Source organism: Hippoglossus stenolepis, chromosome 4, assembly GCF_022539355.2.
Source record: "Hippoglossus stenolepis isolate QCI-W04-F060 chromosome 4, HSTE1.2, whole genome shotgun sequence".
Taxonomy (NCBI): Eukaryota; Metazoa; Chordata; class Actinopteri; order Pleuronectiformes; family Pleuronectidae; genus Hippoglossus; species Hippoglossus stenolepis.
Window position 1 is genome coordinate 12,764,587 of NC_061486.1, and position 26,668 is coordinate 12,791,254.

At 43.3% G+C, this 26,668-nt stretch overlaps 1 protein-coding gene across 1 annotated transcript in view; it reads left to right on the forward strand.

Annotated features, from left to right (window-relative positions):
* The window catches only part of grik4 (glutamate receptor, ionotropic, kainate 4), a 155,131-nt gene that overhangs the window by 109,629 nt on the left and 18,834 nt on the right, over positions 1-26,668 (forward strand). Inside the window, exons 10-12 of the mRNA XM_047339706.1 lie at positions 13,377-13,484; positions 22,070-22,273; positions 24,890-25,003. Of these exons, the coding sequence (XP_047195662.1) occupies positions 13,377-13,484; positions 22,070-22,273; positions 24,890-25,003 (426 nt within the window). The remainder of the gene's footprint in view (positions 1-13,376; positions 13,485-22,069; positions 22,274-24,889; positions 25,004-26,668) is intronic.

The window sequence follows — 26,668 nt, forward strand, 5'->3', positions numbered from 1 at the left end:
ACACGTGTGACCATCGGCTCCTCGGGGGTTCACACTCTACAGCCAATATCAATCACAAATTGAATTTCTCTAGCAGGCATTTTCACACACGCACACACACACATCACACACTCCGTTTTATCTATCTATCCGTTCATCTGTCCGTCTAGTTAGGCAGCATCATGGGGTGTTTTCTGCATTACTTTATAACCTAATGAGTAATGAGCACTAGTTACTGGATGTGCTTTGCCTTTGCGTCTTTGATGCAGCTCCAATTAGCATATTCATTATTGCGCTGAGGATTTGGAGAAAGTCATCCATCCTTATTTTGAAATCAAACCTCCACATCTGTGGTCCGCAGTAACAGTCTTCACTGGTCTTGTGCCCACTAGTTCAAGACTCTTCAGCAAGGACCATGTTAAAACAAAGCAGGAGCAAAAAGGACCCAAACCACACATGTTCAACCAATTTACTTTTTACCGACCATGTTAACTGCTGCAGATTTTAGATCGTCTGTCTGTCTGTACATCCATTCCATTCAGGGAGTTTCTTCAAAGTTGAACTGTAAAGGTTTTGGTTATCCAAGCTCGTTTTGGCAAAAAAAAATCCACACACTAATTATTACAAACTTTCACATTGAACATTGAACAGACATAGGGAGTACATGCAAACTCCACACAGGATTACCTTCACCACCATGCTGCCCACACACTATATAATCTGAAAATTATACATTTAGTAATCCAATAACACAATATATAAACCAAACAACCAGTAATCACTTTAAGCTTGAAAACTATTTCAGATGACAGCTTGGTTAGCCTACCTTATCTCCAGAGTACGATGTGGCTGCATTATGTAATAATCTTTATTTGTACAGTGTTGGCAGTCAAAGTCATTTTTCCCAGCTGCTCCTGTGCTGACAGCCAGGTAGGCCACTGATGATGGTGTAAGAAGTTGGCATGGCAGTGCCCCGCGCTCTGGCCGAGGCACCACTGGCACTTCTCACCAACAACAACCCACAGAGTGGGGCAGGTGGAGGCAGAGAGAGAGAGCGAGGGAGAGAGAGAGAGGGGAGGAAAAGGGTGATGAGGGAAGAGGACAAGAGGATGACAGGGAGAAAGCAAACGAGAAGGGAGCGTGTGAGAGAAAAATAGGAGACAAAGACAAGAGGTGAAGACATGAAATAACAGGTGGGGATCCTTTATGTTGGACCTCTACTAGCTGTCGCCAACACCTAATCCTGAAAGCATTAACATTGACCTTTACCCAGATTTCTTCTTGGAATGACTAATCATATTATTTTAAGAGAATTGACAGTAATCCTCTATATCCTTCTGCTGCGTCCTCTCACAAGCCAGTGTAATGAACTAGATAAAGGAGCCTAATACAGAGAGCTATGGTTGGATTGTGTGTGCAAATGTGAACATGTTTCTGAGTATGTATCCTCCAGATGGCGTGAACACCAGGGGTACACTATAAAACAGTAAATGAATCTGGATATATACAAATGACTAATATAACTCAACCTGTTCCTCCAAACACACACACACACAGAGCTTTCAAACCCTTGGTGCTAGAATGGATTAAAGTGTTTTCTGTGTGTGGAGTGGATCAGGAGTATATGAGAGCTGTTGTCACTTTATTGTGATACTGGCCCGTGGAAGCTGTAAGACCACTGACTGATCCAGCTGACGACCTGTGTGTGGGCATGCAATGGGTTTGGTGCCAGCCCCCCCACTGCCTGCTTCTTGGCCGTGCACTCACAACAAGCCCACTGCCATCTTTGCATGTTCAGCGGAGGCCCAAGTCTTTTCCAAAACAAACACGCCGCAGCCTGGCAGCCGACTGCACCACAGCACACACCATACTGACAGAGCAGTCCAGCCTCTCTCCAGCCCCCTGGCCTTCGACGACTGGCCCTCATTTTCTGCACGGAGCTCGCTGACAGCAGAACGCCTGTTAATTGGAGGAAGATATAAAACGAGTAATTGCAGTTTGGGGGCAGGCAAGCTGTTGTCTGCTGTGTGAGAGTACAGACGAGTGGATGCCATGGAAGCAGTGTCTATGTATCCGTGTATGTGCATGCTGCGTGTACATGTGTTCATCTTTGCTGGGGATTGGTGACCTGCAAACCAATTCCTGGAGAGAATAGCATCGCTAATTAAGTTTTATGATGGAGGCACTTCACAGCTTGGGTAAAGAAACCCCCAGAGAGAGAGAGAGAGAGAGAGAGAGAGAGGAGAGGGAAACAACAGATAAAGAGAGAAATATTTTGAGTGACGGAGTCAGTTGGAGGGGCTGGAAAAAGGCTACGGAGCGGGGAGTGTGTCACAGCAGGACACGCTGGCCAGAAGTGGGAAAAGGCCAAAGGCCAACGGCAGCGTGTCTCAAGGCAAATTGTTCTCATCATCAAATCCACAGGTCCTTTCAAGAAGTCGATGCTCGAGAATAGATTTTGCTCTGACAGTCTAGCACATTCATAATGTGTTCTTATGAAGTTTGCAATATTGACTGGCTATAAAACAAATGTCAAAGAAGTGTGAAAGGATTTGAGGTATTATTTTAGTGACTGAGGACGTACCTCAGATGCTTTAGTTGTCCCTGAAGCTGCACAAATTCTCTCACTGGGTTTAATGCCATCTTCAGATTCCGCTCCCCTAATCCCATCAACATAACTTTAAAATGTGTTTTTTTCCCCCCCATTCCTTCCACTGTAGTAATATAAATTCCTCCCCAGGCAAATGCACCAGCTGCCCACTACAGCCACTGGCAGATTTACCGAAATAGAAAGCGAGTGTCACAACTCATTCTTTTTCAACAGGGTAGATTACATTTGCTGCAGCATTAAGAGTGAATTCCCCAAACACAAAGCACTGATTAGGTTTCCAGCTCAGGTAGAGAATAGTCTAGTCATGTTCAGCACCGCAATCAAATTCATTCTGGTTATTTTGCCTCATTTCCTGCAGTATATTACATTCGGTAGCAGCAGCAGCCACAGCTTAAACCATTTGTTCATCTGATGTAAATAAGCAGGATCCTTGCTTCTACTACCTGTTCTATAACCTTGGATATTCATCTTTTTAATGGGGTCTTCCCCCCACATTTGAGTCCCATGTTCTTCTTTCTGTGCCTTTGTATGACCCCTAGTAAATCTTAATTAAGAGCTCCTCAGTAAACTGTTAAATTATCCAGACCTGTGCTGGTACATCCTTTCCAATTTCCAGAATTATCATGTGAACATTTACAACCAGATTGCTTTTTATGCCTCAGCGCTGGCGACAGCTGTGGCCACAGACATGTTTTTCGGGGGTTGTGCGTCTGTCCCATTCTCAGAAATGAATTATCTCAGGAATGCTTTGAGGAGATTTCTTCAAATTTGGCACAAACGTCCACTTGGACTCTCAGATTAACTGGTGGTCAAAAAGGATTAAATTGCTCATGATGTGATGACATTTCATATCCACAAGTGCAACGTAACCACTTGGTGGAGACAGACAGCGGTGAGGCTGTAATTCTATTTGTTTTTTAATAAACTTTATTCCCCATGAGTCCTCTTGTCAAGGTCTTCAGAGTAGGAACAGTGAGAGGAGAGCATTTGTATCCTCCTGTGCTCACCTGTATCTGGGGAAATGCTGAGCACCTGGAATACAGGCACACTCACACATACATGTACACACTGCATGGGCACCACTTTGGTTAGCATGGAATGATTGGAGCGTTTTACACAACACTCCTTCCAGCGGAATGTGCTTGTTCAATTTCCCTCTCTTTTCTATTGAATGTATTTATTTCCTGTCAGCGCGGCCCCTGTGTTTATTACGGCAATCTGCTTTTACCTTACCCTCCCCTTTCCGATGCCCCCACCTCGTCTCTGAGAGCACTATTACTCTGGCAGTTGCCGTGGCTGTGGATGCAAATTCACTCAATTCATTTTTTTTTTTGTCCGCTGCTGCAATGTGAGGGAAGGAGGGAGGGCAAGGATGGGTACAGCGAGGTGGGCGGCGGCGGGGGGGGATAAGGGGATGAGAGGTGTGGGAAGGTGCACAGCAGGCTGACTGATTCAAGACTGCCTCCGCCCTTTTTCCTTCCCTTGAAGGACATTATCATAGGAGCCGGGTGTAGCTCAGCACATCAAGACAGGGCTTGGATCTCTTTCTCTGCCTCGGGCTCCAGCAGAGATGAGTACATCTTAACCGGGTCTGATAGACATACAGGGGCTAATACGCAAGTGCTGCTGCTTGAGCTACTGACACGAAGGTTAGAGCAAGTTTGGAGACTGAGGCGGCCCCTCTGATCTCCTCCAGCTGTGCAGTTTAAACATATTTGTATTAGACAGACAGACAGACAGACAGACATACAGACAGACATCGATATAAGAAAGTATTTGTCTGTTAAAGCTGTGTGATAGCAAACAACAATTACAACTGTTGTAAATCACGAGAGGTGACAGTTTTAGAAGTTAAAAAGTAACATACATTTCTGGTCTGCGAATCGAGTTTTGCCCCGACTCATTATATATGTGCGTATACCGGGGTCAGAACTTAATGGGGTCTCCGGGTGGTATTCTCTTGCAAAATTCCTGAAATGCCTGTGAAATTTGAACGTGTGAAAAAAAAAAAAAGGCCCCTGGTGGAACCCAATCTAGTCGTCAACGAGGGAAGTACACAGCACTGACTATTTGAGGGCAAAGGCTTGAATGGAGACCTGCAATTTGCCAGCAGGGTGGAAGGAAATCGTAGTGCTATAAATTCAGTGTTTATTTGCCAGTATGCAATGCAGCTGTATTATTTCACAGTTAAATAATATTTCATTTGACAAGTTGCTGAGCATCGCAGCTCAAGGGAATAAAAAAGTCAGCTGGAAAGAAGAGCTCTTCTCTCTCAAGGTTTTTATATTCATATGTCATTTTATAGAATTTTTTATTCATTGCAAGCCTAACCCCAATTACTATATTCAAAAGCGCATCAGGACTGAGCGTTGCGTTGAGGTCCCTGTCGTCAGTATTCTGCTGCCGTGGATGGTGTGTGTTTATGTTCATTTGTGTGTGAAGTTAATGTTTCAAGCCACTGAAACGGCAGCATGTTGCTGCAGCATGTCAGACCACATTAGCTTCCAAAGATCATCCATTAAACAGGGCTTCTCTTTCACCTTGTTAATGTGCCCGTTTCTTCCCCTCAATGTATGTACAATTGATTGCGAAGATGCTCTGTGCCTTTCCAGGAGAGAATTTAGACTTTTGGATCATGTTCCTGGAATACAGCATTGTCTTTCCTATCACTTCCTCACACAACATTTTGCTTTTATATCATATATACATTTTTGAAATATATATATTATCATGTAAACCTTGTGTAGAAGAAAGTTCCCTGATGTGGGCTAAAGTGTAGTTAAAGCACACATGCCCTCTCGCTCTTGTCGGTAATGCTCAGTCACACAGCCAAAGATTGTTTTATGAGTGGCGTTGTCTCCTCCAGTTTATTGCTCACAAAGCTGTCTGAGTTATAAAATAAATGTCCTGAGTGCTGCAGACAGTCCTGGAGGTCAGGGGGGCTATGAAAAGAAACAACTTCTTTTGCAGGCAAAACTCAAGTCACTTTTATTAGATTTCTTCTCTTTTCAATTTTATTCCACTTTCTGGAATCTGGATGAATGCTAATCACAAGTCATAAATGTGATTTAATGTATTACTTCTGAAGTATGGTTAGAGCGCCTGACCTTATGTGAATAGAGTTGATTCTGATTGTAAGGCTTTGTACAGCGTGTATGCATAAATCAGCTGATGCTATTTGACAAAGATGGGTTTTTTTTCCTCAGACAGAGACACATAGTCATTTTTAGCAAAGATGTATCACTGGTGGTGACTGTGTCGGCTGCATGATACGGCTGTTGATTTAAACGTATGAGACTGCGAGATAGATGTGCGGCATTGTTTACAAATCACATTAGTCGTCTTTTGACATTTTCCCCCCCAAGATGTTTTTGTGTTACACTTTCTTTTTTTTTTTACTGCATCTGGACTGAGATTCATTGCGTTTGGAGGAAATCGTAATCTGGTCAAAGACGAGGTTTGATGCAGCTGCTTCATCCTGAACGCGCATCAGTGTTACACATGTTTAAGGCAGTGGGGGTGTGTCGCACAAACCTTGTTGAATCGCGACCAATCACGTTGTATGAGATCAAATAAGAAATTAATGCAACCCTCCTTGATCATCAACCTGCTGCTCAGGGTTACCGTCCCTGCGCCGGTTTCTTTGACCACATATTGAAATTCATATTGAATTTGTTGATGCACAGACTCACATCACTCGTCAACACACACCGGCATCTTCTGTGTGTCTCCCGCTCTCTCCTTTGTTTGGTCTCTCGGAGACATACAGCAGTCCCCTTTCCTCTTTTGTTTTCCTCAGTTTGCACTTTGCAGGCTGGAGATGGGGAATAGATCAAAAGCAGAATGGATGAGCTGTTCTGCAAGAGCCCCCAGTCTTAACGGATTTCAAGGCTGGGTGAGACTGCGTATCTGTTGCTTGGCTGGGTGGGTGTGTGTGTGTTTGAGTGTGTGTATGTGTGTCGTATGCCTGTACATGCAAATTTATGTGTATGTGCCCGAGTGCCTCTGTGCCTATGTGCCTGCAAGTTTGCCTCAGTGTCTCTGTTTTTATCGGTCTGCACAATGCACCGATTTCTACCAAGACTCCCCATATAATGTAAAGTAAGCCTATGGTAGCTACAGAACAACCATAGCTAAGTTGTAACCTTATAGGTATTCATTTATTTATTTCACTAGGCAAATTTAAAATGTGATAATGAGGCAACAATGTAAATAAACAAACCCAAACAACACCATGCTCAAACACAAAGCCTCTAAATGAACCCACTCACAGGCTCCCCCTCCATCCCAGAAGGAGCCAAGTAGGAGATTAGTGCTGCCCTCTGAAAGTAGACCCCTCAGTCAATTGAGATTCTTCCATTTAAGCATTCATTATTTTTCAGTCAGTGTGCAGTGCACTTCTGGGGACATTTTGTTTCCCAGAAATAGCTACAGACTGAGATCTCCTCACTTTCACGCTGCTCTCTGAGGCAAAATCCCTGTAAGACTGTGGCGATCCGCCAAAGTCTAATTTGTAAGAGTTGACCAACTATTTAGTTCGCCACTTCTCCTCTTGTTGATGAGACTCTGCTTCTCTGCGACGTGACTCTTCTCTGCTTTTAGTTTGTACTACAGAGAACTTTTATATGATGAATATGGATGCTACCACTTATAGTTGAAAATGAAATAGACGGTGAGGCAAGTTGGCAAGTTATGTAATTGGCGATAGTCTAACACCGGTAACAACTACTACCATGGCAACCCTAGGGAATTTGCAGCTCACAGTATAGTCTTTCTTTTGTTTAATATCCAATGACCACGAATATGTTTCTGATCTGCCGCTAGCATAGTACACACCATTAGCTCGGATGGCTTGTTTACTATGTGCAGTCACCTTGAACATCCCACAGAAATCCGTTCAAAAATCCAGCAGTTGAATAAACCTAATGCAAATGGAACGAAGGCACAATTAATATTGAACAGCCAAATCTGATACTGACGAAATAGTCAGTCGGATATAACCCTAATGATTATAAGTACTCCCAGAAGTCTTTGATGGAGATTTTAAGCACCGTGTATTCTTGAAGTTGAGCCTCTGAGATATACTATACCTAGAAAGCAGGCGTTTTGTGCTTGGACAGTGTGGCGTTGTCCATCTACACAGTCATTTTGTAGCTGCTGTAAGTGTGTCACATTATCATGTCATACAAGCATGACCCTGTTATATTTAAGCACTTCGCATCACATATCTATAATACACTGTCAGGCGGGGGTGAATAGCAGGAAATGGGGAGATCATGATTATTACACATCCGTAAAGTCTTGGTCTGTCCCAAGTGTTTAGTGTTTAGACCATTAACTTGGTCGCCACACAGTAGATGAAGACATTCGGTCTGTCAGCAGTCGACAGAATGAGGCGGGACTGTGACTGCAAGGTCATCTGCGGTTTGTTGTCCGCTCAACAGGGGACGCAGCGCTCGGAGAACACGCAGTGCTGCTTTGAAGATTCGCTCTGACAGCCGAAAAGACCTTCTCTTCAACCCGGAGCTTGTGTCTCATTCCGACGATTAAACAGGCAATGCCTTTATTCACCATAATGCCAAATAATGAGTGTGCTGCCTTGCATTAAACAAAAGAAGAAGAGAAAGAAGTGGAAGCTTTACTGGTCTCTCCAGAAACGCAGTGGCCCAGGCCTGCAGTCTTTGCCCCCAAGAATATAATATTTAAACGACAAGGACGTTGATTTGGCTCTTTCAAACCAGCGCCGAGAACTGCGCCTGATGCTTAGTGATGCTGGTAGTAATACCATAATGATATTACATTGGCAATAGCGATGTAAATTAACTAACTTAAATTATAATTTGCTACATTGAAATGGAAAGGCTAACCACGCAGCTGAAAAGATACTAACGTTACTATAGGTAGACTCAGCCAACAAAGGTGATGTCGACAGGATACACGTATGTCATACAGAATTATTTTGTGTGCTCCTCAAATTGCAATGTAAAAAGCAAAACTTGAATCTGCTTGAGACCTTGGTCCGGACTTTCCCGTTGCGTTCTCTAATGAAACAGTCCGCAAATCTTGGGCAACAGCCAATATATTGTGGCTTCCTGTGTAGACAGTGGATATGGGCTAAGACTCTGTGGTCCATTCCCTGTACACAGTTTACAGTCGGACTCAAATATTTCTCCACAGACAGAGGTCATTTTTGTCGGTGTTTTAGGTCCAGACGGCATTTTGGCTAATCTCTATTAACAGCTATCTGCATGTGCAATGGAAAAAGCCGATAGCTAAATCATTCGGGTCTATGTGTTCGGCCTCTCTCGGTCTCCACAGGGACTGTTTACCTGCCTCCTCAAACGTGATTGGTCAGAACCAGTACACTTCTGGCGCCAAATGCGTGTCCCTCTCCTACAGATTTTGCATAACGGAATCTGTTTATAGAAATTATTAAATGTGTAACCAGGTCTATGTGCTCCTTCCATCAGCACTCAAGTCACAGCTTTCCCCACTCCTCTCTTCACTGAATGGCAGTGCCAACCACCTACACCACCACCTGTGTTTGTCTAGCCCCTGAAGTTTGCCTGTGGCGCCAACCTGATTAGTCTCTTTTCTGCTGATAATGAGTAATACCAGGGAGAGCTTCTGTGAGAAGTTAGCACATTTTTTCCCACTCACTATTCCATAGAGAAAACACGCTCGACGGCTCCACACAAACAAACACCAGCACAATGACTTTGCTTGTCATTTGAACAATGGGATCATTGTGAGGCGGAGTGGGTGCTCTCTAAATATAACTGTCCTCTGTTTAGTTCTTAACCACACTCCAGCTGCTGATTCAACAAGTGGTTATGTCCCCTGGTGGGTAAAGACTACGTCAACTTCAGCATATTTTCCCCAAACCTGAAGTAGTTGTAATGTTGCCATGAGAGCAATAAAAGTCCATCTTCAGGGGCCCATGGGGATATTTTGCTTCTCCAATACCAACAGGCACACATGCAGGTATACGCCTGAGAAATACACACACACACACACACACACACACACACACAGACACACACGCACACGCATTTCGACTCAGACTCATTTGCACCGCCGTGACACCTGAATGCTTTAGCCCGGCTCTAAGTGCACTGTATGACATTATGTTTGATAATGGCAGCCATTGCTTCCCTCACACGTGATGGATGTGTCTGTCACAGTGCAGTCTTGCCACACCCTATTGGATACGGCATTTTTTGACAGGATAGTCAGCCAATCCCGACGCTTCACTGAGCAGCCCCCGTAATCTTTTCCTTGTGCTGTAATTCCAGGTTGAAGAATGAACCCTGGGTAATCCCTCACTGGGTGCTTCTCTCTCTCTCTCTCTCTCTCTCTCTCTCTCTCTCTCTCTCTCTCTCTCTTTTCCTCATTCACTCACTCTTTTTTTTTTTCTTACTTGCATAAACTCTCTCTCTCTAACTTTTCTCCGTCTCCTTCTCTTGTTCTCTGCTTCTCTTATGTTCTGCCTCCCTAGCTGGCTGCTCCTCATACTTTCTCATTGATTTCCTTGCCATTTGCCGACTTCACCACACCTACTCAGTAAGTGATTGACATTCCCCTGCATCTTTCTATTTCTCTTTCAGCCTTTCCCTTTTGCTCCTCTCCTAGCCCCCTCTCTCTCTTGTTATGCCATATTCTTTCTACTTGGCTCCCCGTTTCTCAGTAAAATAAATAGAGCACAGTACTCGTCAGCAGTCTAAACTTTGAATCTTGTTTCCTAGATTCTCCGACTGCACCGCACGCTAGTTATTTATTTTAATCGCAGTGTAAATACCAGATTAATGGCACTGCAAATGAGAAACATCCAGTTCCAGCTTATTATATTGTTGTACACAAACACAGCCTGGTGTATGGCAATGTGCAGCTTCCTCTCTCTATAATAAAAGCTGATGAAGCTAATGGATTCTTGGGTTGTGCTGTGTGCATAATGAGATTTTTTTTTTGCAATGGCTCAATGCTGGTGCTTCACCAGGATTAATGCCGTGGTTATGCTTCCCTTCACTTTAGTGTTTGCACAACCTGCAAAATTATTTCAAACTGTGTTTCAAGTGAAAAGTCAGGTAATATTACTGATGTTCTTTTAGTGGTTCTCAGTTTAGTTAATATTCAATCAGTTGTGTGTTGGTGTCTCAACATTTTAGACACTCACACACATTGTTTATAATAAGAAGCTTCCCTTTTCTGTTGCACAAATCAATAATGAAAATTGTAATCAGAATCAGAATCAGAATCAGAATTCTTTTTAATTGCCAAGTATATTTACACATACAGGAAATTGACTTGGTGTGGTTGGTGCATCGGACATAAAATAACAATCGGACATAAAACAACAATATATACAGTAGATAAACAATTTATTACATTTAATTTTACACAGAGCAATTTAAACAATTTAAGTTTCCCAGTCTTCTTGATAAATGCCACAGTGTGTGTGCGCCTGAGCAAAATATACATCTTCATTCCTCTTGGTCGAAGAGAGAGAGAGCCAACTCTCTTGCCCCAAAGAGAGTTGACGCCCCGGGCCACCAAAGGACCAGTTCCTCCCCCGCCAGCTTTAGCTTCCTCTCCCTTCCTGCACCCAGCTGCCTCATCTCCCTCCTTGTTCGTGGGCAGGAGTCACCGTGCAACCTCGTCCCATTACCCTCTCAGTCACCCCCACACTCAGACCTTTGGTTACACCTGCTGAGCCACAGACTTCCACCTCCCGCCACCTCTACAGGCTCTGACAACTGATTGTGTGCGCTGATTGCCGAACACCATATTCCACCAGTCCCTTTTTCTGATCGTGCCACAGTACGATTGCATTTTCACGATTGAGAGTGTGCAATGTGTTGTGCAGGGGTGTTTGGGTAGATGTAGACTATTTGTGTGAGCAAGGTGCTGTTTCTGCCAACAGGTACAGCAGAGGAAATGGGAGGCAAAATCTTTTTGATCACACACTCAAAGGAAAGCTTTGATTCTGTGAGCTCTCTCCTCTTTTCTTTTTTTGTATCATAGCATCAGAATTTATAATCCGTATTGGGAGCCTGGTTAAACTGCCTCCAAACGAAGGCTCTGATCAACATGAATGGTTTGAAACCTCTTGAGAATTCTGACAATTTAGCCTTGAAACAGTCTATAACCAAGCCTGGAGAGCTTTGTTTGCCGTAGCTTTTTCTTTTTTTTTTTTTCAATCGGACTTCAAGAGCTTATCCAACAGTTCATCCTCTCTGACTCTAATAATAATGTTCCCGATGGTTTTCTTGCATGTAATCAGAGAATATGCTAACAAAGTATCAAGGATAAAATGATATTCTCTCATTTCTCCTCCTCTATAATATTCATGGTGCAGGGAGGTTGATTAATATAATAAGGTATATTATTTCTTCCTCTCAGAGGTGGTAATGTTTACTTAATAAGGTAGATTACAGAGTGTAAATGTAAATAATTAAATGCTGAATGTTTTGAGTAATCAACATTTTATTTCTCAGCGAGGATCGTTTTTCTGTGCAACTTTAATTAAGTGCTGAAAGCGCTGCACCGTTTCCATAGCAAAAAGTGGGTGTATGATCTAAGTTGGATTGCAGTGTGCCGATTCTAAAAATACTTCTCACATATTAAACCTGAACGGGAGATAAATTGAATCAGTGAAGATTACACAAACTATATTTTGCACATCGTCTTCACCTTGATTTATCTACAGTTTATCTACAGTGCCAACACATAGAGCAATTTCTCTGTATATTATTGACATTGAAATTGTTGGTAATTTGCATCGGCTTCATAAATGAAATCATAGCTTGTCAAACTACCACGATAAGGAAGAGAAAATTGCTTTGCCGACAGTAGCCTCTTTCGTGTCACCAAGTCTTTCCAGCAAAGGTGTGTCGCAGGATTGCAGGTTTTTTTCCTAACCATGAGAGGAGCCGTGTAAATCCTTCAAGGTCAGAGCGTACAAATTACCACGGTGTTTTTTCCCCCCCTGTCAATGCCATCATGTTAAGATGAAGGTGAATAAGAGGAATGTGTACTTCACGTTTACTCTTATCATCATCATGGATTCGAGGTTTTGACAGATTTGGGTAAATGAATGAAACAGGAGATGGCAGAGACAGACTGAAAGGGGATGGGAGGACAGACACCATGTGAGGTGGTGGTGTGAATCCCCCCGTTCAGCTGTAATGAGAATGAGAATGTGGCTCCGTGCCACAGGATTTGCCGGTAATTGGTTTAATGAATGCATTCTGTTGCCTCTGATTGAACACATGCCCTGTGTTCACTCCTCAAGGAGCCACACGCATGTTGTCATTGTTTCCTCCTGCAGTCTCGCTAAGTTTCACTATCACCTTGTGTCACAGCGTGGGGACGTGTCCACTGTTTCCTGTTCGTCCTACACTGTCTCAAGTGAAGGTCAAACTGATTCTTCTACAGAGATTGTTTCTTTTGGCCTTTCTTAGGTGATTGCTTATATATGCACTGTTTCTTTTATGTGTGTGTATGTTTGTGTGGTCTAGGTATCACTTGTCTTGTGGGGACCTAAATCTGATTACACAGTCACATTATGGGGACTTGTCTTACTTATGGGGACAAAAGGCTGTCGTAATGTAAATCATTTAATTTTGAATTGAAGAAATATTTTAAGGTTAAGGTAAGGTTATATTTAGGTTAAGGTTAGGGTTTGAGGCAAATAGTAGTGAGAGTAAATCTCCAGGAAATGAATGGAAGTCAATAAAACGTCCTCTAAAGCAATTTGTGTGTGTGTGCACGTGTGCTCTGTTTGCAGATCGGCCTGTGGCACTCTGAAGATGGACTGTCCATGGAGAAAAAGCTTCCATCAATCAATGTGACAGACACCCTCTTCAACACTACTCTCACCGTTACGACAATATTGGTAAGTGCTGTATATTGGTAGGTACTACAGTATGCACACCGGGACGCACACATCAACAGTATAGTCCATTCTTGGCGGACATTCCGCGGTTGACAGACGATTACCATATCAAAACCCCATTTCGTGTTTTCAGATCCAAACTCGGTCCTCTTGGGATCAGAGGAACTGATGCCGCGCGATTGTTTTGCTCTGAGTACTTCAGATGAGAGCACATCACAGTGCATCAGCAGGAGCTTATAATTCACCATGTCAGCCATTCTCAGCCTCTGTTGTAAATATAGATCCAGTGAGCGCGGGTCTCACCACCCTCACTGTGGAACCTGTTACAACAGATGCTGTTTTTAGGCAATGTCCTTAATCACTTGCCATGTTAATGATCCAAAATCTATGAATTGTTAAAGGCTCATAAAATATAAAACACATACCTCTCCTGAATGAAAGCTTTGTTTAAACTGTTGCAGCAAACAGCAAATAAATTTGTCATCTGAATCATTGATTACTTAAACACATGGTAATTGTTTAAATGCTCCTACACTGAAATCCATTACAGAACAAATGGCCAAACAAATTTTAAGAGTACTAATTAATTAATTAAACTCAATTTAAAGGTTATATTGGACGATAGTTAGACAAAACCAAACATGCACGTGTCTGAAGCAGCCTCTCATTCTTGTATTCATGAAAAAGGCGATAGAGATTCAGTATGCAGCTCTGGATTTGAAGGTGGCTCTGAATGCTCGCTGCGTCCCACTGCCTTCCCCTTCTCTCCACAAGAGTTTTCTTCATTTTGCATGTTCCTGTCGTCTCAAAACATTGAATAGTAAATACAGTTTGGGACAATAGCACAGTCTCTCTTGAAACCATTCATGTTGTTGCACTCAGTTGTCCAGAACAAAGGGATGAGGGTAGTTGTGGAGGGAATATCAGATGACCATTCAGATTCAAAGTTTACGGACACTTAGGTGATTGCTGCATGGAGGGGGCGTGCCTGTTGGATTGTTGCTTTAACATAATGACACACTGACCTCTTCATTCTGCAAAAGCAATACATATACAGTAGTTTGGTTTGAATGAGCTCCAATAGACCCTCTAGGAAACAGCCACATGTCATTGATGTCATGTGGAAAAACCAGTGCACATTTCAGTGATCACAGCTGATCACTGAACCCATGTCCCAGTTATAGGAATTAAGTTGTGGCTGAAAACATGTGCAAGCATAAAACTTTAGCAGGGAAGCTTTGTAACAGCAAAAAATAACATGTCTAAGTAAGTAAAAAAAGACAGATCCACAATAATAATAATCGTAATGTAAAGTTACAGAATAGGATAACCTGGGTATTTACAAAATACATGTACAATAATACTTGGTATACGAAGATAACAAATGAGAACAAATAAACATGCACTGTGTAATAACAGCATATGAAATGCAGTTGCAACATTCCATTCATTCTTCAAATTGTTAACAGTGAATAAGTATTAACCTTCAGTCCATCACCTTCCTGTTTGATGGACAGAGCAGATGTGTTAAAACCTTGTGAGAAGAATGAAATGCTCTGGACAATCTGTCCATTGTCTGTTTTACAGTACCTTTGATATTGTTTCTATACGTTGGCGGGAAACTGTAAAACGTTGAAGGCTGTTCTACATGGATTTATGTGTGAACCGTGTAACACCCTTCACGTTTCCAGTCAGCTGCATGTGATCGCTTGATATACACACAAGCCTGTCACTCGCCCAGCTCCTCCTTCTGGCTGATGAATCCGATGATAACACACAAAGTAGCTTGTAAGCAGAGGCAATTGGCCCAGCGTGTTTTTCTGAGTGGCTGCCTTATCGTCTGGGACCCGTGAGAATGAGGGAAGGACATATTGCCCCATTTTGCCACTGAACAACTCACTGGTCTCATTGAGACTGATTGGGATTCACACGGAACGGTTCATTTCGCACAGGAGGGGAAGGGCACAGGGGAGGATGGAGATGTGTGTGTGTGTGTGTGTGTGTTGAGGAGGAGTACAAATAGGACAATATTTTCACAACAGAAAGAGGGTGTGAAAGAAAGAATTGGTGGAGCACAGAGATTTGATTTCACTTTGGAGATACCGAGTCCCTGGACCAAACTTCGGAAGCCACCAAGGAGCAATTTTCAGTGCCTATCACAGCTCATTCATCATGGTGTGATTGCCGTGTCGCCGTTATCTCGCTTGTGGGCGGCAGACGAGCCGCAGCTGAAAGCCTTCCTAAGAATTCCTTACCTGTAGCACTGGCCTGGGAGGCAGTGTGTGTTTGTGTGTGTGTGTGTGTGTGTGTGCCTGCACAAGCACTTACAGTATTTATGGGCACTCTCTTACCAGCGTTCGTGTGTGTGTGTTCAGTTTGTGTGTCTGTGTGCAGGCTGGACATGTCCAACTGGCTTTTACAGAGCTGTTTCATTACAGTTCCATGTGGACGTCACCTTCTCACTTCAATCTCTCCAACTGCTCCACAATCAAGGCCACAATCTGTGTTCCTAATCACCGATGTGGTTTGTTACAGGAACTTTTTAACTGTTAGTGAATGAAGGTCTTTGTAGCCCCAGTAGCTTCACTGATGAAATAGAAAAAGTCCACTCTTTGATGACTCAGTTGTGTTGTTCTAAATTATGCGTGGCTCCTGGAAAACAGCAGTAGAGCAGGAAGCGGTAGAAAGGGCAGTCTGTTTTTACAGCTCTTTCTAATCTCTGCTTATTAGCTGCCGGATTTCCAGAGCCACGAGTGTCACCTTTTCAAGTGGACCCAGTGTGTTTTGCTCGACAAAAGATCAAGCGACAGGCATCCTATTACTTTTTCAGAAGGATTCAATTTATGAATCCAATCCAGGGTGAAACTGGAATCAACGAACAACATTAAAAAATAACTAGATTTACAAGCAAGTATCCAAGCAACCCGGAGCATCACTGAACAGGCTTCAAACAGATGGTGTAACCTGTGTTTGTTGGTCTATTTTGGCCTCGGATCCTCTCATACAGTGCACACTTGTTCCCAAATGAATCCCATTCACACACCTTGAATCTTTTTATTCTACTTTGCCTCATTCCACGTGTTTAGTTCTGTTCCCCCCATGGTGGAGTTGAAAGTATTAAAAGTAAAAGTTCTTGTCAAATTTAACTTATTCCCTGATGCAATGGTCTGCTACATCATTATGTAGCCTCTTCCATTTCTGATGTTATCATCCATGAAACTGTGACCTTCCACGCAGACAGTCAGACCTCATAGTTTCAGCTGTAGCTGTGCACATACCAGCAAGTCATGCAATGCAGCTCTCTTTCTCTCACACGAGAACTTGTGTTTCCCTCTTTAGTCGGTGTCCTTGTCACTTGGAAATCTGTTGTGCGTAAGAGCGACGTCTGTGTGTGTGCGTACATGCACCCCAGCTGCTATAGAAAGTATGAATTCTGTAGGAAAGGCGGCAGAGAAAGTGAAAATTCTTGGATCCCCGGATTTATTCAAAGCCGCTCAAAAATGTAATGGGCTCTTTCCTGACCCACACCAGGCGCATCCATCGAGTTTCATGGTAATCCTCCGAGTAGTTTATGCATAATCCTGCTAAGTCACAGACAGACAAACAAAATGAAAACAATCTCCTTGGCAGAGGTAACAATGTGAACATGTATTGCAATGCACTGTAAAAAGTACAGGACTTTGTGGTAAAATACTCGAAAAATAAAGTTACTTAAGTAAAGTACATGAAAATTGTACTGTAACAAAGTTACACCAGTGGCCCTCCCTGCAGAAGCTGACCACCAGCAACAACCACCACTTCCCTAAAAGCATATCCATACAAATTCACAAAGATACAAAGAGCCACCCACTGCTTCCCTTCATGCACACAGAGGTTGCCCAAGTCACACCGTTAACAATTTCACCAACATTATCGTATTAATGAAATTTTTTTTATATTAGTCATTATTTTTTATGATGCTACAACAGCAGGGTAGATGATAGGAAAATACTCCTAAGCGTTCGGTCAAACACACTCATGGCTAATGTCAGACATTTGAGTGAGTCTTTCTTCACTGAATGATGTAAATACACGTTTATTAAGCCACTAGCAAATCAATAAACAGCCTGGGGTGTTAATGTATCAATCGTTTAATTAGGCTCATTAATAATACCCATGTGCTCGCAGATATTCAACACTGTGTTAGTCTTGGTTCCTGAAAGACTTCAGACCGAGCAGAGCTTTACCTGTAGGGACATCCATCTCTGATGCCAGCTTTCTGCCACTGTTGGGGAATCACGTCGTCTCAATATTTAAATCCCAACTCCTTTTCTTTTGTTATTGCCTCAGACCTGCTTTAAGTCCCAACTGTAAGAACCATCTCCTGCCTTTGTAAGGCACCACACTCTCGATCGTTCGCTCAGTTCTCCTGCAGTCTACCCTTGTGTCATATGAATGCTCTCATATCCACTCACATACATAATGGGAGAAATTCAACGGTGCACACAGTGTGGACTGATAAAAGCAGACGCAGAGGCAGATTTGCTGGCACACAGACTCCGAAGCACTGAGGCATGTGCACATGATACACAAAGTACACAAGACCTGTCCTTGTATTTCAATGTTTTTTTGTGTACTTGTTTTGTCCCTGTTTTCAACTCGTTTGGTATTTGAATATCCTGCTTTTATTTTATTTACAGTGAAGCACAAAAGTGTTTTTCCAAAAAATTAATAAGACCTAGCCTTTTTGCTAAAGACCTAGTATCTTTTTACGAATATTGTCAGAGCTTCCGTGGCTCCTCTTCAAACAGGACTCCAGGGCCCTGTGAGAGAACTGTATCTCTCTTCCCAGTTTGCTGCGCTCTGGAGAGCAACTTTTTAAGGATAAGAAAACAGTTGAGGGAAAGTGAGGAGGGTTGTGTGAAGACATCTCCAACACCCTGAGGTTTTAAAAGGAGAAACTCCGCTGTGGTGTGTGTGTGTGAAGCTGGATTTGAACAATACCCATGAGTACAATGTGTGTGTGTGGGTGTGTGGGTGTGTGCGTGTGTCCGTGTTAGTGTGTGTACACTACCTGCTCGTGCATATGTAAGAGCGTGCTTCCTCCTCCAAAGTTATCAGTCCACAACCAGGCTCCTCTTGGCCTGGGAATAAGACGATGCTTTAAAAGTCTGCATTTCTTTATAGCTTCAAACTCGTGGCTTTATTGCTGTTTTGCTGTGGTGTGCAAAAGAAGGAAGATGGAATTTCACTGTGATTTTTGCCTTCATGGAAGACAGCACTTTCATAGACTTTTCTCACCTTTATATTTATTATTTTTTATATGATTTTGTTCTCAACTTTCAAAAAGGCCTCTAGTTTCTTGTACCCATTTGGTGAAAGTTTTACGAGGAGAATAACTGCTGCGGAAAATATCAACTTTTAATACCAGTTGTGTTTCCGTGTCATGCACTCCAGCAGCGGGCTGGGTAATAGACAGTTTTGACCTGGACAATTTTATAGAACAACTCGACCTCACAGGGGGAGAGAAATTGAAACTCAGGAAAAAAAATGACAAAGAAAAAGAAAAAAACAGGGGAGTGAAAAGGAAAACACCTTTTGGGCTTGATGACACTCAAACAGTCCCCGGGTTATTTGATTGTTATTGGGCTTTTACTGGTGTGATTGATGTTTGCTGCTTCCAATTTTATTAGTCCGTACTTAACCGGGTCAACACAGACAAGGGATGGTGGGAAGATCCCGAGGCAATATTTTCTAGCCTCACTTCCGGAGATTGAGCTTCCTAATGACGGAGGCCGTTTGTTGAAAATATACAATGCTTTTGCTTTTCTCCACACACATAAATCAACAAGAAGCTGGAGAGTAAATTGTGGTTTTTGCTTAATCAAGTGTTTTTGCTGGACAAGAACATGCATTCATTCAGGCCCCTTTCTGGTCTGTGCATTGAGGGTGTAAAAAGCTGATACGAGGCTGTGTAGCAGGTTTGCGTGCCACTGTTTCGGCCTGTCACTCCATTCAATTGGCAATATGTAAAACGCAGATCAAGCAAACCTTAACAACAGTGTTGCACATATTGGAAGGAGAGTGAAAAACTGTGAGGCTTTAGAGGTCTGTGAGCTGTGCTTTTACATATCGTGCTTGATGCAGTCTGAAGCTTAAACATGCATAGATGTTACTTCTGGCCAGTTAGGTGACACGTGTGGCTGTTTTATGGATGTAATGATGGACATATTTACAGGATGGCGGTCACTAAGTGGCTTGAAGCCCGACTGACTCTGAGCCAAGTCTAATTTTGTTTTCCCTTGTACTTATTAAAGGACAAAGCTGACAATATTAAAGATGTATCATTAAAAAGCATGTGAAAACACCTAAACCAAAAATATTTTGGCCCATTTGTCAGTATTTGCTGTTTTCATCAGCCGGCCAGTCTGTCCACCATTAAACGTACATTTTGAAAAGTTCACAAATAGCCCTATATTATTTGAAACATTATAAATTCTTTTCTTAAGGTGCTATAAGTTTTATGGAGAGATTCCTTCTTTTTTTTCAGCGAATGCCCCAAAACGAAAATAGGTTTAAATTCAAGCGACAACTAACTAGTTACTGTATTCAAACCTCAGTGGTGTAAGATTAACAAACATTTTCAGTTTGGAAACGATAATGTTGGCCTGCTGATGGGGTTTGGCTACACAGACAAAACTCAGTAGGATCAATTCATTGTAGCTTGTGGTTTTTCAGTGGATTAGATAATGAGAAATTCACATACTCACCTACTCCAACATGTCTGTATCTTGTGATCTGGTCTTTGTCGACAGTTTTTGCTTCTATACTGTCTGTTTAGTTGAACTCCTGTGTGAGCCTGGTTAGATGAATCCATACATAGATTGTACGTGCAGAGTTACTCTGACAGACAGAGTCCATCAGTCGTTATTTTAATATCAGTCTTATCACAGCAGAGCAGGAGGCTGTTGCTTCAACTGTTTGCTTCAGCAAAAAAAAACCAGTGTCAAAGTGATCAGACCCCCGCTTTTCACCGTAGCACGCAACTACAGGTGAAACCACACAGTTGCCATGACTACAGGGCAGGTCACAGTAACAGCTGTGCCACCTGATGTGCACCAATATCTCAAATGCTCCCAATTTGACTGTAACTATTAATTTTGTTGGCTTCTGTGGGAGGCAAATCAATCAGCAGCTTTTCAGCAAGCACAAATAAAAATTCCTACTGTGACCATGGCAAAACAATTTCACCTCCATACAAGTTCTCTAAATAAACAGCTACACAACACTACTGCTCATGTTTTAGTCTCCTTAAAGAAGAAACAGTGGCTTACGCACTAACCCTAACCCCCGCTGAAGGCATTTATGTTAACATAAGTTGTTGACGGCCCCTAGCTCGAACAAACTCACGATTAAATACACAAGTATATACATATATTTTTTGGGCATAAGCACACACACTTGTGTTGTCAAGAAACGCGTAACGAAACTTCATTGTGCTATAAAAAAGTAAACTGAACTTTATTTCCCTTTGTTTTGTTTATTTTTGTAAAAATGGAGCGTGTCAGCATGAGGAGACGCTCAGACTTGTTAATCATCGTTATCTGATTTCCTGTTGCCAAAGTAAGTTACTTTGAGCTGGATTCACGAGCTGAGTGCAGGGATAGTGCATCAACAAAGTGGTACACAACGCTATGTGTTTTATGATGTAGCGGAGCCTGAGCACGCCGCTTTGACAGGTGCATTATTTGAAAAATGGCACAATAAGAGTGGCTCCAAAATATATCACTGCGGCGCTCTTTAAATCTTCCTGCAACATCAACTAAATGACCAAACAAGACATAAACAAACAGACAGCCGAACAGGGAATTGCTCCTCCAAAAGACAGGTTGTAAATAGGTGTGTGTTAGGTGTGTGTGTGTGTGTGTGTGTGTGTGTGTGTGTGTGTGTGTGTGAGTGCATGTGCGTGTTGCTTTTGTTTCTAATCTAACATTCTGCCGAACATAACAGATTAGCACATGTCTGACTGTTCCTGCTTTAAGTGCCTGGCTCTGCTTCAATTTCACAAATCTCCGTTTTTTATTGAGGGCGGTAAAACCGATGTGAACTGTGACCTACAGAGGACATATGGGATGCCTCCACCATTCTTCCTGCCTGTAACAGCTCTGCCTAGGTGCTGTGGTTCAGTGGTAACTTTAAACTTTAAAGGGGAACCTCAGCGATGTGGGATGCTTCCAGGAGATAGATTTTTAAGAGGAATCATCAATATCAAAGCCTCCAAAAACAGAGTATTCTACGTTTCCCATGGTGCGTCTCAGTGCCGAATTTCATTGTACAGTTCTTATGTGGTAAATGTCTTTCGATATCCATGTCAAGCACAGGCTGACTATTTTTCAGTCTTGAAAACTCTCTCCACACAGACTTTTTTTGATATTTCTACAGGCTGACTAGAGCCCTGTGTGAGTATGATGTGTACAACCAGTGTAGTACTCCTCCAAAATACACTACAAAGTACAGTATTGATCCAGTATGATTTGCCGTATCCCGTGGCTGTGCAACACTTTGTCATTATCCTGTTTTCATTGAAAACCATGTGTGTTTTTCAGGAAAATCCATACGTAATGCTGCGGCACAACCACCAAGAACTGGATGGAAATGACCGCTACGAAGGCTTCTGTGTGGACATGCTGAAGGAGCTGGCAGATATCCTGAAGTTCAAGTATCGCATCCGGCTGGTCGGTGACAGACTGTACGGGGTTCCCGGGGCTAATGGAACGTGGACTGGCATGGTCGGGGAGCTCATCTCAAGGGTATACAAATATATACAGTACACATGCTGAGACTATGTGGAGCCTAGCAAGCCCCAGAACCGTGCTTATCTAATCATAGGCAAACCAATTCCCAGTGCACTTCCTAGAAGCACACACAAGCAAATCCATCAGCTTTTATACAGTTCATAGCTCGCAGCTTTTCTTCCGACGTCATACACTTTTCATATTTCATTCAGCGGTGGCCTTTTCAGCTTAACCCCTGTATTTTCTAAAAAAAAGTCACGCCTTGTTGGTGGCTTGTTCCCTGTCAGCTCCTTTCTGAACTGACTTTCACAGACTTTCCCCCTGAATCAGTCCATGTTGTTGTTGATGGTAAATCTCTGACTGAGGCCTTACATTCCTCAAGCGCTGCTGTATGTAGCTGTTAACATTCAGATAAGGTTATACAAGAGGAGCTGAGGGGAGACGAGAGGAAGGAGAAGAAGCGGGAGTGAAAAGAAGTGAGGAGGAACACGGCGGTGAGGAAAAGCGAATGAAGCTGAATGGGATTGAGTCGATCCTAAGTGGTGATCTGTCTTAATTCTGTGGGCTAATGGAGGGCACAGTCATTAAATATGTAACGCAAAGATTGCCTGCTCTTGTTATTGTCACGGCCTGCCACCGCCCTCGTCCCACTGTAAGTTGCCTCCAGAGGGCTGACCTTCAGGAGATCTGTGGTCCAAGTCGACATGTGCTTCTGACAAGCAGTTGGAGCTGTGGAGTGGCAAGGTGGGGGGGCGGACAAAAAGTCAAGACGTGCTTGAGAGGGATTTGTCACGGGACGCGGGATGTCTGGAGGGGATGTTCCACGGTGGACAGAGACACTTGAGCTTGTTGGGTTAAAGGTTTGGAGAGGAATGGGGACAGAAGGCAAAGTGAGAAGATTGTGGAGGAAAGCAAGGGGAGAGCTGCGGCCCTGAGTTTAATGGATAAGTTGAAAGGATATGAAATATACACTTTGAAGCAGCAAAGGACGACAGCCTGAGGTTATTCCACACAAACAGTTATCTGTGTCCCTGCCAGTGCCGCTCAGACGGGACGATATTTCGGTGTATGACGGTGATTAGTTTGACGGGTGTCAAGCAGCATGAGCTAACAGTGAGTCAGGCCAGGAGGGATCCAGACCATAGTCTAAGTGCAGTGTGTCCTGGCTCCTTTATCCACAGTGCTGCAGTTAGAGAACAAAGGCATAGAGCATCTCCAAAGACTAAACTCTTGAAGTCAGATGCTACATCCTAGAGGGTCATGTTTAATTCATCCTGCACATTCACACATTTTAGTTTGTCCCTTTTCTACCGGATTAGCATGGTATGATTGAATGCCAGTGGAAGCAGGTGTGATGTAATATCGAACAGGCAGCATTACACAGTTTGTTTGTTTGTTTGTTTCTCTTGTGTTTTTTTAAGTTGCACTGGAAGGCATAACAGCGAGCAGGCAGAGGAATCCAGTAATCAATATTAATATTCTATCGTCACATAAATATTTCAGTGGCTGTTACGACTGTGTGTTCATTTTTCAAAGGATCAGTGACTTTCTCTTTTAAAAATTGCCTGGATAGTCGTTCCCCCGCACGGTGCTGGGTGTTCCGGCGCTGGGAGCAGGCGATCAGACTTTCAAACGAGAGAGAGAGAGAGAGAGAAAGAGAGAGAGAGAGAGAGAGAGAGAGAAGCTGGGGACAGATGATGATGGAGGGTCAAAGCCTGTGGGCTGGGGACAGGCCAGCAGCAGACATTCAGCCACACGTGTGGTGTGTAGGCTGTGGTGCGGTTAAAGAGGTGGACATTTTATGTGTAAATGACTAATTGAGGCACAGACAAAGCAGGACAGTGGGGTTTTAGGTGAATCTCTAAATATTTAACAGTAGATTATGGAAAGTATTACACATCACGACAAAATGGGTGTCGTAGGTGTTTGTGCGATGCTCCCCCCTCTTTGTCTCCCTTTCCTTGACACGGGAGCAGTGTGTTTGTGGATGTGTGGTGCTGCAGCAGAGCTCCCCTCTCCTCACTCTCATCCTCCCATTCCCACTCCCTCTCTCCAATCCTCTTAGTTCTCCTGCAGCAGACAAAGAGCAATGCGTTGCTGCTTTCGCTCTTTGCTCCTCAGGAGATGAAAAAATCCTTTGCGGTTGCACTTTGCTGGCCTGTTTTATTAGGAGGGGAGCCATCCAGCATTCAGCATACATTGGCCATTTCTACATGTGTATGTGTGTGTGTGTGTGTGTGTGTGTTTTACCAGCAGCTGCTTTGTCAAGTGATTTGTCTTGACAGTGCTCCCTGGGCCAGCTACAATGGTTCCCCCGAGGTCTCTTGTGCCCTACACGCTCACACACACATGCACATACGCACATATACACTCACATACACACAGCGCCAATGCAGGATTATGCTCACCACAGATAGTGCTATTAGTGGGCACAACGACTGTGGGATACAAAAGGACATAATTTGAGAATTAGCAATTTAGCCCACTTCTTATGTCATAATCATCGTCTCTTCAAGCTCTCAAAATATTGGTTATGGCATCAACTTGTGTTATGTCTGTGTGCATTGTGCCTTCGAGTGTGTGTCTTTGGCTGTGTGTGCTCATATAACGCGACACTGCTCTGTGTTTCAGAAAGCTGACCTGGCAGTGGCAGGCCTCACCATCACAGCAGAGCGTGAAAAGGTCATTGACTTTTCCAAGCCTTTCATGACCCTTGGCATCAGCATCATGTATCGCGTCCACCTGGTGAGTTACCTCCCATCAGCCACTACCACACACACACACACACACACACACACTTTCCGGCCTCTTGACTCTATCTCTCTTACTTTGCCTAAATCCCTCCGCTCACTCTCCTCTTCTTCACCTCCCAGCTTCCCCATGCCCCCATCACTTGTGTGTGTTTCCATGACTAAACCCTTTCCTCTCCTCCAACCTTTAGCCTCTTTTTCTTGCTTCTTCTTAATCTTCCCAACATCCTTCCCCTTTCGTCCCTGCAGTCACAGCGTTTTCACAGTGTCCACTTCTTTTCACCTCCCCTGTGTTTTTGCCCATTTCCTCCCTACCCCCTCCGCATCCTTCCAGAACCAGATGCCGTGTTTAGTTGTGAGACCATCCTGATGAATGAAGCAGTTTCACAGTTGCGTTCTGCTCGCCCTCTGATTAGGTTTGGCCTTCTTATTCTCGCGAGCAACACGGACCATGCTTCTTAGAGAGAGCAAGCCCGAGCAAGAAACAGCGAAACAACAGCAGCGCAGGTGGAAATGAGCCAGTGTTTGCAGAGTCAGTGGCCCATTAATCATCAGTCCTTCCCCAAAACCCAAGGTGACACTGCAGGGTCCAGTGGGGCTCTGGCCACTGGTCCGCTCTGAGGTGCCATGCCACGTGCACTGGCTAAGATTAGTATAGCATCCCAGAGGGGCGTTTACTCACAGTCCTTCCTGTTCCCATCTCCCCCTCTTGTAAACCTTCCTGCCTCTCACCTTCCCATAGTTTGATCGCAACACTAATAGTTGTAACAGTGAGGGAGTCAATTGAGCTGCAAGAGCTTGGGGAGAATCAATCGATGCTCACAGCGGGCGCGGTGTCAAAAGGGCTGCTGGGTAGCGTAACGCCTCTGAAGTGGGATTCCGGCAGGCGGGATGGCAGCATTAGGAGGTGATATGGAGCTGATGTCCCTCAGGGCTGACACACACACACACACAGCTTAATTAACACAGACTTGATCCAATTGACAGTGGAAATTTCTGATGAAGAAATCAATAAGAGCGAAATAAAGAAAGGCATTATTATTAGAACGTAAACTATGAAAATATATGTTCGTCATTGACCTTTTTCATTGACCTTCTCTTTGTCTTGACTGAACTACTTTTGGATTATGAATGGTTTTCTTTCCTTCTGGTTACTTTCTGATTAACTCAGAAGTAATGATGTAATATTTCACAGCACTTTGATTAGGTTCAACCAGAACGTTCACTCTTCGTCTGGACTAAAACTAAACGTTTTTTGACTAAAATTAGACAAAATATTTATGGTTTTCTTTGACCAAAATGTACTAAAAATAAAAAGGTTGATGAAACATGACTAAAATTTGTATTGGCATTGTGTCTACAGACTAACATTGTGTCTGAAGTCACTCACTGATTCACTCCTTCCGATACTCACTGTATAGAGTTCCATGTAGAGGACTATAAAGTGAGCTTGTCAGCAAAATGAAAAAAGCACTTTCGGACACTAATCACTTTTCTCTGTGCCTGGAAGTACGTAATTGTTGTATCTAAACTAATAACGTTTCATACCAACGTAGGTCCACAGCTGGTACGTGGGGATTTCACCCAAATGAATATACAGAAAACATTTTGTCTGAGCTCTAAATTTCAGTTCTTTTTAATCAAGTATTTTCTGTTTGTT